Source organism: Cebus imitator, unplaced genomic scaffold (genome assembly GCF_001604975.1).
Source record: "Cebus imitator isolate Cc_AM_T3 unplaced genomic scaffold, Cebus_imitator-1.0 Scaffold128, whole genome shotgun sequence".
In the NCBI taxonomy this organism is placed as follows: domain Eukaryota; kingdom Metazoa; phylum Chordata; class Mammalia; order Primates; family Cebidae; genus Cebus; species Cebus imitator.
Window position 1 is genome coordinate 1659314 of NW_016107443.1, and position 11827 is coordinate 1671140.

General features: G+C 43.5%; 1 protein-coding gene across 6 annotated transcripts in view; it reads right to left on the bottom strand.

Moving 5' to 3' along the window:
• The window catches only part of ADGRG2 (adhesion G protein-coupled receptor G2), a 98477-nt gene that overhangs the window by 11746 nt on the left and 74904 nt on the right, over positions 1-11827 (bottom strand). For all 6 annotated transcript variants that reach the window (XM_017540634.1, XM_017540635.1, XM_037742801.1 and 3 more), the window contains 8 exons: positions 9786-9951; positions 9102-9258; positions 7436-7579; positions 6710-6832; positions 5720-5765; positions 5503-5606; positions 4312-4433; positions 2080-2348 (listed from right to left, as the gene is read on the bottom strand). In XM_017540634.1, coding sequence (XP_017396123.1) covers positions 2080-2348; positions 4312-4433; positions 5503-5606; positions 5720-5765; positions 6710-6832; positions 7436-7579; positions 9102-9258; positions 9786-9951 — 1131 coding nt within the window. The remainder of the gene's footprint in view (positions 1-2079; positions 2349-4311; positions 4434-5502; positions 5607-5719; positions 5766-6709; positions 6833-7435; positions 7580-9101; positions 9259-9785; positions 9952-11827) is intronic.

Genomic DNA, 11827 nt, shown 5'->3' on the forward strand with positions numbered 1-11827 from the left:
GTCTGGAATGTACATTTAAGAGTCAGAAACTCCTGGAAAATCTTTCATTATGAAATCAGAAGTCCCCAATTTGAGGACTTTGAGACCCAATGAAGGACGGAGGGTTCTGTCCTGGCTGATTCGGGGGCTGGTGACTGCTACTAGGCCGGCTCTCTCCAGAGCCCATGGGCACTTCCTTCAGGGAAGCTACAATGAGAAGTCTCCCCCAGGTTTAAAGTGGCTTTTGGTGGGGAAAGAATCCTATTTACAGCTGCACACCATCACCTCCCAGCCCCATGCCACCACCCACACTCCGCACGCCGACCAGCAGACGTCCCATCTCAAGGCTCTGGTAAAGAAAAAACAATTCCTTGTCACAGACCAGCCGCAGTGCCTGGTAAAATCTAATCTAACAGTTCATTTAATGCCTTTGTGCTTGTACCGTCTGGTGACCCTGACATATGATAATTTTCTAAGCGAGACACTTTGTTAAAAATAAAATATTGGGGGTGGGGGAACTTGTACTTAACAAGAGAATCTGACTTTCAGCCTTCTCTAAAGAAGACAGAATCCACGCCCAGTATCTGGAGCAGTGACTTCTCTTTCTGGGACGAGCAGGGAGAGGATGTTGTTCTTCACAGACATAATGACATGAGATACAAGGCGGGCGGCACAGGTGGTGACGTGTTCGCAATCCTGATGTGTAGGAATATTTAGCCTGAAAATGTAGTCTGGTGGTGGGTGATGGCAGAAGGCCGCAGATAAAGCAGCAGAAAAGCAGGCTTACTGTTCTCTAGCTTTGTGAACTGGGGGGAATCACATCATCACTTGGGAGCCAGTTTCTTTACCTATGTTTGGAATGACTGCCCGGCTCACCTCACTGGTTTATCTTTCATGGGGTCACTTGTGTGCAAATATGTTGAAAAATAGGGGATTATACATACTGTTTTATATTACTTGTGGGTTATCTTTTTTTTTTTTTTTGAAACGGAGTCTCACTCTGTCGCCCAGGCTGGAGTGCAGTGGCACGCACGATTTCAGCTCACTGCAACCTCTGCCTCCTGGGTTCAAGTGATTCTCTGCCTCAGCCTCCCGAGTAGCTGGGATTATAGGCACCTGCCACCACACCTAGCTAATTTTTGTATTTTTAGTAAAGACAGGATTTCACCATCTTGGCCAGGCTGGTCTTGAACTCCTGAACTTGTAATCCACCTGCCTCAGCCTCCCAAAGTACTGGAATTAATTACAGGCATGAGCCACGGCGCCCAGCCTACTTGTGTATTATCTAAAGGACTGTCTGGCAGAAGAGATATCAACTTACTGTTTTCTGCCTGAGAGAGCAAAACCAAGACCACTGGTAAATGCCACCAGGGAGCCGACAGAACTTAATGGAAAATCAGAACTGTAGAGCTTTAGGAGATGGTTATTGGCTGCTTTGTAAGGTAATGAGCTCTCCAGTAATAGAAGTATTAAAGCAGAAGTTAGATTATCTTTAGTCAAGGATAAGTCAGGTGGAGTTAAGGGTTGAGGAGGCTTCTACATTGGGAATTGAATGAAGAAATCTGCAAGATCTTTGGGGAGTCTAAGGCCTTGTGACCTACCACCAATAGGCTGCACAATCGGAGATGTCATGCCAGTGTGGCAGTGAAGTTACAATGGGTTTCATATGTACACTCTCTCACTCTGCTCTTCTGAGCATACTGTCATATATGTCTGATATCTGGGAGGCACAAAGTAGAGTGAGGCTGGCCGGGAGCTCAGGGACTGAGAGTTTGGCCTCTTTAACACCAAGCTAATGTTTTCAATATATTGAGCACCTTCTGTGCCAGCCCCAAATTCTAGTTCCTGGAGATACAAAGAGGATTCATGGTTCAACCTTGAGGAATTTCATATTCATAACAAATCCAGAGGAAATACACAGGTTTCCTGGAAGGAGACTTGATGAAGTTGCCCTTTGGGCAGGGCACATGTAAGAGTATAAGGCTGTCTTAGGACCTTGCTGAATGTGATCTGCCTTCATTGTTTCCACCTGCTTACATATCAAAACACTGGAGAAAAACAGAGGAAGTCCCGGCAACATGCAGGCAAACTTATACATACCCCAACCGACAATGCAGAATTTAAGGATGTATTTTCGGATGTAAGTATTAAATACTTTGACAAGGGCCAGGTACATATGGAATGCTTCCAGGCCCATCCATGTGAATGAGACCAAGAGAAAATAATGAAGAAATACAGCCACTGAGATGCAGAGGCCTTGCATCTTATACAGCGCAATCCACGAGTCCAGGAGGAAGGCCAGGTTCAGCAGCAGCAGAGCAGCGCACAGCTGGATGAGGATTTTGGAAGGGTAATCCCTCCGGATCTTTCTAAAAGGAAAGGATGAGAACAAAAATTAGCATTCTACTCTGTCAACCACGCCTCCCCCACCACCTTCTTTCTGGTTTAAGATAAGGTCTGGCTCTGTCACCCAGGCTGGAGTACAGTGGCTTGATCTCAGGTTCACTGTAACCTCTGCCTCCCGGGCTCAAGTGATCCTCCTACCTCAGCCTCCTGAGTGGCTGGGACTACAGGCACTCACTACCACACCCTCCTAATTTTTTGTATTTTTTTTGTAGAGACGGGGTTTCGTCATGCTGTGCAGGCTGGTCTCAAATTCCTGGGCTCAAGCAATCTTGCTGCCTTGGTCTCCCAACGTGTTGGGATTACAGGGATGAGTTACCACACCCAGCACCAATTCTTATGTAAGCATATCTGTCAGGCTCTTTGAGTTTTAAGCAATTAATTTTTATTCTTTGGTAAACGTCTATATGCATAAATTTCCTCTCTGAGTGTGTGTGTATGGGGGTATGGGGTTTAAAACCAACAACAACAAAGGAAAAATCTAAACAGAATCATCTGTGATAACCATAAGGAGAATTTGTGTCTGTATTTCTATGGGACCTTTTACATGCTGACTGTTGACCCATACTTTTAAATAGTTTACAGTAGACTCTACTGAACACCCATCCTATTTCTCCCCAACTACTTCCAGAAGCATTGGTGCTACTTCTCATAAAGGCCGCTATATTCAGATCTTCAAAATTTACCCAGATTCCCATATTATTGTATGTTATTAGGCAAAATGAGATCATGGAAAGAAGAGTTTAAAGTATAGCTAAATGTGATAGCATAGAAAAAGCCAGCTAATTGATGGCATGTTCATGTTTATGTGTGCAAAATTAGATCTGGTGAAGTCATTCTGAGTAATGGCTGGCCTTATGGTTATTTAGTCTCACTATTAATATTTCCAAAGGCCCATTAGAAGATCTGTAGTCACAGCTAGACTCTAACTTTGGCACTGAAAAGAAATTTTTACATTTCCTGATCAGTGTCCAAAATTGAAATCCAAGAACCTACATATTGTTTCATTTAGTTAATGCAATAAAAATGCCTATGTCCTTTTCCTTTAGAATTTGTTGGAATTACCCCCCAAAAATGACTAAAGGGACCTGTCTGGTAAGCCAAGAAGGAAAGGTTGTTATTTAGAATGGCGTTCTTGCTGCAGCGCTACACGCACTGTATCTATTTTTTTCAGTAAATCTTTTATGCCCTTATTTCTCTCCATCCCCACACCCATTAATGTATTTAATCTTTTGTGTTTGCTCGGTATAATTTAGAAATTTAATTTATTAAACATAGTTCTTATGCTGTACATTGTGCTGTGGTCTATTTCCGATTGTAAGTCCCTGGGTTTCGGGGTCTGCATCCCTCTTTCGTATTGCTTTTCTGTTTTGTTTTGTTTTGAGATGGAATCTTGCTCTGTTCCCCAGGCTGGAGTGCAGTGGCGTGATCTTGGCTCAGTGCAACCTCTGCCTCCTGGGTTCAAGCGATTCTCCTGCCTCAGCCTCCTGAGTAGCTGGGATTTACATGTGCCCGCCACCATGCTGAGCTAATTTTTGTATTTTTAGTAGAGACAGGGTTTCCCTGTGTTGGGCAGGCTGGTCTCAAACTCCTGACTTCGTGATCCACCTGCCTCGGCCTCCCAAAGTGCTGGGATCACAAGCGTGAGCTACCGCACCCGGCCGCATCCCTCTTTCCATTTCACAGGTACCAGGCGTCATTCTGGGGTATAAAGATGATTATGACACAACCCCGGCCTTCAGTGAGACCACAGACTAGTAGGAGGACACAAGTATATAAACCAAAAAGTCTCATAAAGTTGATACACAGGTGCTCCACTAGCTGGGTGTACGGGGTAAGGCAGGCTGAGGAAAGGGCTTAGTTAATAAATGTGGGCAATGGAGAGGAGCACTGAGTCCTAAATTCAAATTTCCACTTGTGGATACTCACTCAAAAGCTATGTAGGTTACAAGAGTAACTGACAGAAAAATGGATGAAAGCCCACAACCAATATATGTAATAAACGTCAGCGCCATCGTTTGAGCAGGCAGCACAGATGTCCTAGATAGGTCCTGGAAAATGAAATATTGTTTTTAATAATCAAATATTTTAAAATAAATTCAAGACTTATGATTTACCAAATATTCTAGGGACCCATTCATAGTCTACTCAACAAACCTATGAGGTAGGCACAATTATTACTATCAGGTAAAGATAAAGAAACTGAGACACAGAGAGGTTAAGTAACTTGCTCAAGGACACACAGAAAGTAGAGAAGCAAAAATTCAAATTCAGGCCTGGCACACTCCAAAGCCCATGTACTTGATCACTGCATTATAGTACAATGGAACTGGACTGACAGGCTAAAGACTGTGATTTAGCTCCTGCCTCTTACATTTCTTAGTTCTATGATCTAACAAATGAGTCTTAGTTCTGATTTTAATAAAATGACAGTAGCAACTCCCCATTCTACCTATCTTGCAGGACTGTTGGGATAATTAAATAAGAGCATTTACATCAAAGTGTTTTATAAAAATCTTCAAGTGCATTGCAAACTAAACAATTTTTATTACCCATCCTAATCTAAATTCTAGTTATCTTAATTATTTAAAAGAGAAAAATGTAAAAAGAGAATGTGAAAAATACTTGTCTTTCATGTTCAAGTATTTTTCTTCAGGTGCATTTGCTTATTAGAAGAGGAGTCTCTCTCTCTCTCTCTCTTTTTTTTTTTTTTTGAGATGGCATCTCGCTCTGTTGCCCAGGGTGGAATACAATGGCATGATCTTGGGTCACTGCAACCTCTCAGGGTCAACTGATTCTCCTGCCTTGGCCTCCCGAGTAGCTGGGACTACAGGTGCACACCACCACTGCCTGACTAATTCTGTGTTTTTGGTAGAGATGGGGTTTTACCATGTTGGCCAGGCTGGTCTCGAACTCCTGCCCTCAAGTGATCCACCCACCTTGGCCTCCCAAACTGCTGGGGTTATAGGCATGAGGTGATCTCATTGGTGTATAAATCAGCCACAATATCGTATCTGCTGATCTGTCAAGGTTATCCATCCACCAGATTAGACATTGTAGTGTGAGGCCCACCTACCCTTCAGACCCAGAATTTAAGGCTACGTGGCACGGGCATATTACCAGTAGAACGCCGAAGCTTGTTAGATGGCTACAGGTACAGATGGTTTCATTCAATCTCCTGTCTTTAACAGAGCAGCCATCGTCTGACCAGCCTCCTCTGCCACCTGTTGGTATTGAGAAGAGTATCTGTCCTATAAGCGAGGCCATTGCACCAGTGACTCCACAACCTCCCAGTTTACCCACTCAAGAGTTTGAAAAGGTTATGACTGGAACTTACCATTTCGTCCCAAGTCCCAAAATACACATCTCACTGTTAACTCATCCTGTGGTAGAAAGATAAATCACAGATAATTAATTTACTGAACTAAAAAAAAAAAAAACTGAAAGGCGTTTGAAAAAATAACTGTGGTATTTTTAATTTCAGCATCTTAGGCTTAATTTTTGGAGAGTTCTTATTTTATAAGACCTCTAGAAGCAAATGAGTCCTAAATAGACCAGCCCTTCTTAAACTCATCAATCGTGCATAGGAGTCGCTTTGGGGCCTTGTGAAAATGGACATGCGGACTCAGTGGGTCTCAGTTGGGGCCTGAGACTCTGCATTTCTAGCGGACTCCCAGGTGATGCTGATGCTGGGGATCTGTGGACCACACTGTGAGTACTGAGGTTGTAGATGATGCTTAGCGTGAACTGAGCTGAAAATCAGACCTGCAGCCACAGACCCACACACAGTGGTAGCTGATATTTCACAGTTGCTAAGAGCTTGCTTTTGCACTGATTCTTCCTGGAAATTAGGTGGTCAATTTTTTTTCAGACAAGGTCTTATTTTGTCACTCAGGGTGGAATGCAGTGGCCCACACACAGCTCACTACCGCCTTGGCCTCCCAGGCTCAAGTGATCCTCCCGCCTCAGCCCCCCAAGTCGCTGGAACTACAGGAGCCTGCCACCATGCCCAACTAATTTTTGTATCTTTTGGAGAGATAGGGTTTTGCCATGTTGCCCAGGCTGGTCTCGAACTCCTGAGCTCAGACAATCCACCCGTCTCAGCCTCTCAGTGTTGGGATGACAGCGTGAACCACTGCACCCAGCCTGGTCAATTATTAAGTGTGTTAAAACCCAATGGAGAAACGTGATTCTAGTCTTAATGCACTACTCCAACTGAGCTGAAGGTTCGTTCTGCCGGATCTGCCTTTTGCAGGTCATGCCTTACAGGCGCAGTTTGTATAAGGTCTTCCTGGTCATTGAACAGACGGCACTGGCCTCTCCCCACCTGGCTCGGGTTGATGTGCTTTAATGTGACTGTCACGTTTCTTGTCAAGTTCCTGATGGTCAGGTTTGCAACACTCGATGATATGACGTAGCTGATCAGAGAGAGGTTCTCCAGGGAAGGATCCTGGCACACCAAGATGGCAAGGGTAAATGAGATAGTGTCAGAGTTTTAGAACTAGAAGGAACACTAAGGATATTCAGTCCACACTGTTTATTTTCCAACATAGGTCAGAAATCGAGGGGCAGGGAGGAAAGTGACTTTCCCAAGGGATCACAATGAGAGAAACAGAGCTTGTTCTGTTTCTCACCTAAATTGCACAGACTGACACAACAGGGTTTTGTGCTCTTTAAAGGGAACATAGCATTAAGCCATTTAAGCAGTGTGTCCCCAAGCAAGTCACTTAACCTCTCTCTGCACTTCCATGGCCTCATCTGTAAAATGGGATAATAATAGCTCCTTCCTCTCAGCGTTGTTGAGAGGATTAGGGTTAACATTTGGAACTGCTTAGATAGTGCTCAGCAACTGGTAAATATAAATACTACATAACTGTCACTTACTGTTACTTATCATCACCAGTATCATTAGGCTGTGTTTAAAAATGAATCGCAGCATTTCAGCAATACATTTGACTTACAGAAGCCTTAAGGATATTCGAGCACTAAAAGAAATGAAATGCCCCCATCTCCAAATAAAACCCAAGTCAAAAGCAGTGAACAGCAGTTTTACCTGAAACAAGGCAGGTGTTTCAAAAAAATTGAACAGAACCCTGGAAGCTAGCTCCATGTCATTAGCTGGTAAATTACTCATCAGTGATGAAGGAAGAGTAATTTTGCCAATACTGTCCTCAGGAGCTTGGGTTTCCAGAGAAACCTGAAAATCAAGTGGAAAATAAGATTAAATGTCTGGAGCTAGTACAATGAGATGGAAAACACATCTATTAGGTTGGTGCAAAAATAACTACAGTAGTTGCGTCCTTTTTTAAAAAAGTAAAATCACAATTACTTTTGCACCAACCTAATAATTAAGACGCAGGGTCCTATGAGGACCTGATCCATGGCATCTCTATGTAAAATAGCTTCTACTTCTATTCCAGGGTTGCTACTAAATAAAGGAAGTGTAGGCCAGGCGCGGTGGCTCACGCCTGTAATCCCAACACTTTGGGAGGTCGAGTCAGGAGGATCACCTGAGGTCAGGAGTTTGAGATCAGCCTGGCCAACATGGCAAAACTCCGTCTCTACTAAAAATACAAAAATTAGCCAGGCATGTTGGCAGGTGCCTGTAATCCTAGCTACTAGGGAGGCTGAGGCAAGGGAATCACCTGAACCCAGGAGGCAGAGGTTGCAGTAACCCGAGACCGCACCACTGCACCCCAGCCTGGGCGACAGAGCGTGCTNAAAAAAAAAAAAAAAAAAAAAAAAAAAAAGAAAAAAGAAAAAAGAAAGAAAGGAAATGTAATAAGGAGGAGGAGGAGGCCTCCAAGAAGGAAAGGAAACATTTTAAGGATGCATAGAAATAACTGAAAAGTGTAAGATGACCGTGGACCCTGGGAGACTGTAGCAGCAAACACACCAAGTTACTCACCAGTTAGGGTAAGCCCTCACAGAACCACGTGCACTGCACTTGTAAAGGGAAGACTATGAAAATTAAAAAGCAAGACTTGGGTTCCTTGGGTGTTTGCAGCCCCCAATCCCTCTAAACAGGTGGATAGAAAACACTAGAAACAGAAATGATATTCAGCACCACTATATACAGCAGTGTAGCTCTAAGACTTGTTATAATATTGAAATGTGATAAGTAGCTGATGCCCCTGTCTACTCTCCCAACTGCCTAGAACCCTCTGCTGGACACCACCCATGCCAGCTTACAAAATTCAGCTGCTAAAGGGTGAACGCAGGGTGTAACAGGGACCTCCAACATCCTGCTCCAGCCAAGACCAACTTTTTTTTTTTTTTGAGACAGAATATTACCCTGTTGCCCAGGCTGGAGTGCAGTGGTGCAACTTGGCTCACTGCAACCTCTGCCTCCTGAGTTCAAGCAATTCTCCTGCCTCAGTCTCCTGAATGTCTGGGATGACAGGTGCATGCCACCACGCCTGGCTAATTTTTGTATTTTTAGTAGAGATGGGGTTTTACCATGTTGCCCAGGCTGTTCTTGAACTCCTTACCTCCAGTGATCCGCATGCCCTGGCCTCCCAAAGTGCTGAGATTACAGGCATGAGCCACTGCGCCCAGCCAACATCTTTTTTGATTCTGTGTTGCCTCACTGTTCTAGATGCCAAATATTTTGAATATCACCCCTGACTATAAGCAGTAACTGCCTCAATCGTGAAAAATACAATGGGAACTACAATCACATACAAGATAATTTTTTTCTGCCATCAATTACAATGTACCTGAAGATTTGCAGGGTCTTGGGCTGCAAAGGTAGTCGTGTTGAAATTACTGGCATTCACTCTGATCACGGCCAGTGCCAAAGAAGGGGAGGTCAGACTTACGGTCTTGTTTGAAAAGTTCAGCTGTAGGCCAATGTCATCCACTACTTTCAGCAATCTGTAAAGAAAGGTTGGCAGTTTATTTTTCTGTTTGTTTTTGCTTTTTTTGAGACAGAGTCCCATTCTGTCTCCCAGGCTGGAGTACAGTGGCGCCATCTCGGCTCACTGCAACCTCCACATCCCGGGTTCAAGCGATTCTCCTGCCTCAGCCTCCTGAGTAGCTGGGACTACAGGCGCACATCACCATGCCTGGCTAATTTTCATTTTTTTAAATAGAGACGGGGGTTTCACCATGTTAGCCAGACTGGTCTCGAACCCCTGACCTGAAGCGATTCGCCCACCTCGGCCTCCCAAAATGTTGGGATTACAGGCGTGAGCCACCGCACCCGGCCTCAAGGTTGGCAGTATAGATTTGGCAGTCCCACTCTGTCTCCTCATTCTAAGCAGAATATAGAGTAGCAACCTGAGAAACCATGTTGAATCTGGTACTTGGGAGAAAAAGACTTGGGGATATTAATCATGTGAGCAGCATCTTTATCTACGGAGGGTCCCCTCTCACCACCACTCCAGTTTGCTAAGTCGTACCTTTGAGCCAGAGGGGCCAGCATGGCAGGCGGGGAATGAAGGAGTTTGCTGACTTGGTTTATCATTTCTCCTGCGAGGTTAGGCTCCAAGCTGCCCAAGGACAGAGCCTTCTCCATCTGTGACACTTGGTTCTCAAGATCAGAAATACTGCTGGTGTTGACGATGTCTATATCAAAGAGCCAAATCGTGTTATGAACACACAGTGGAAAGCTCACTAATGAAGATAAACGTACATAGACCCTGTGATATGGCCAACTCACTCCTGGGTATTAGCCCCAGATAAATGAAAACATACGTCTTACGAAGACTTGTTCATGAATGTTTATAGTACCCTTTTTTCATAATAGTCCCAAACTAGAAACAACACAAATGCCCATCAACTGGACAGCAGGTCAACAATCTGTGGTACCTCCATACAGTGAAATATTATTCAGCAATAAAAAGGAACTAACTAAATACATGCAATGGTATGGGTGGATCTGCAATTTTCCAATACATGATGCTAAGTGAAAGAAGCCAAACTCAAAAGGCCACATACTAAGTGACTCTCTTCATATGATATTCTAGAAAAATCCAAAAAACTGTAGGGAAACAAAACAGATCAGCGGTGTCCAGGGACTGAAGTTGATTGGGGTAGGTTTTGACTTCAACGGGACAAAAGGGAACTTTGGGAGTAGTGGGAAACTTATCTATCTTGATTATGATGGTGGTTACGTGACTGTGAGTGTTTCCAACTGCAAAAATTTGATTTATCCATAAAATTGGATACATTTTACTGTATGTAAATTATACTTCAATAAATGTAACCAAAAATATAAAGCACATCAGTGTATTTAATATATAGTCATATAAGCAACAAGTATATTTGTATTTAATTTGTATCATGTGTACAGGATTTTATGTGGATTGCTAGAAGCTCTTTTGTGGAAAAGATAATATCATGGGCTGGGCACAGTGGCTCACGCCTGTAATCCCAGCACTTTGGGAGGCCGAGGCAGGTGGATCACCTGAAGTCAGGAGTTCAAGACCAGCCTGGCCAATATGGTGAAACCCTGTTTCTACTAAAAATATTTAAAAAATTAGCCGGGTATGGTGGCATTCACTTGTTGTCCCAGCTACTCCAGAGGCTGAGGCACGAGAATCACTTGAACCCGGGAGGTGGAGGTTGTGGTGAGCCAAAATTGCACCACTGCACTCTAGCTTGGGTGACAGAGTGAGAGTCCGTCTCAAAAACAAACAGAAAACCCAGAATATTATGAAATCCACAGCTGGCCTATCACCTGTAAGTCTGATTTTTAATCGTGTTTTTAATTGGAAAACAATGATACAAACCTGTCTTTAACAGCAGATAGCTCTTAATTTCACCACTTAACACCCTATTTCTTATTTTGCCTATTCCCGTCGAATCTTTAGGCATGTGTATTTACTCTTGTTTCAAACATGGTGTGCAAACTATTTGTTGTTGGGCTATTTTCACCTCATATCAAGACTTGAAAAAGGCCCACAAGTTTCCGTATATTTCTGTTTCTGTTCTAACGACTTACACGGTCGCATAGCAGGCATTGTGTTGCAGTAGCATATCTTATTTAATCATTCCTTTCTTATGGAACCATTAAGTTTATTCTAATTTTTAGCTCCTGGGTAACACCTCAACCTGTATCTTTTATGTATCGTCACTTTGCTTCTTGTCACCACAGGACAGCACAGGCACCAGATGCCACCTTGATAGTGTTTTATGCAGCCTGTTAGGCTGAGTCTAAGGGTCACTGGAATGAGCTTTGGGAAGGTGGCCATCTTAGGCCCAAGCTAACAAACTTCAATTTTACTTTATTCTTCATCAGCCATTGGATCTTCCTTTGACTACAGCCCCAGTGATTTTCTAATTTGGCCAAAAATATTTATATTTATAAAAAACTGTTGGCTGGGCACAGTGGTTCACACCTATAATTCCAACACTTTGGGAGGCCGAGGTAGGAGGATTGCTTGAGCCCAGGAGTTTAAAACTAGCCTAGGTAACATAGCAAGACCCCAAATCTACCAAA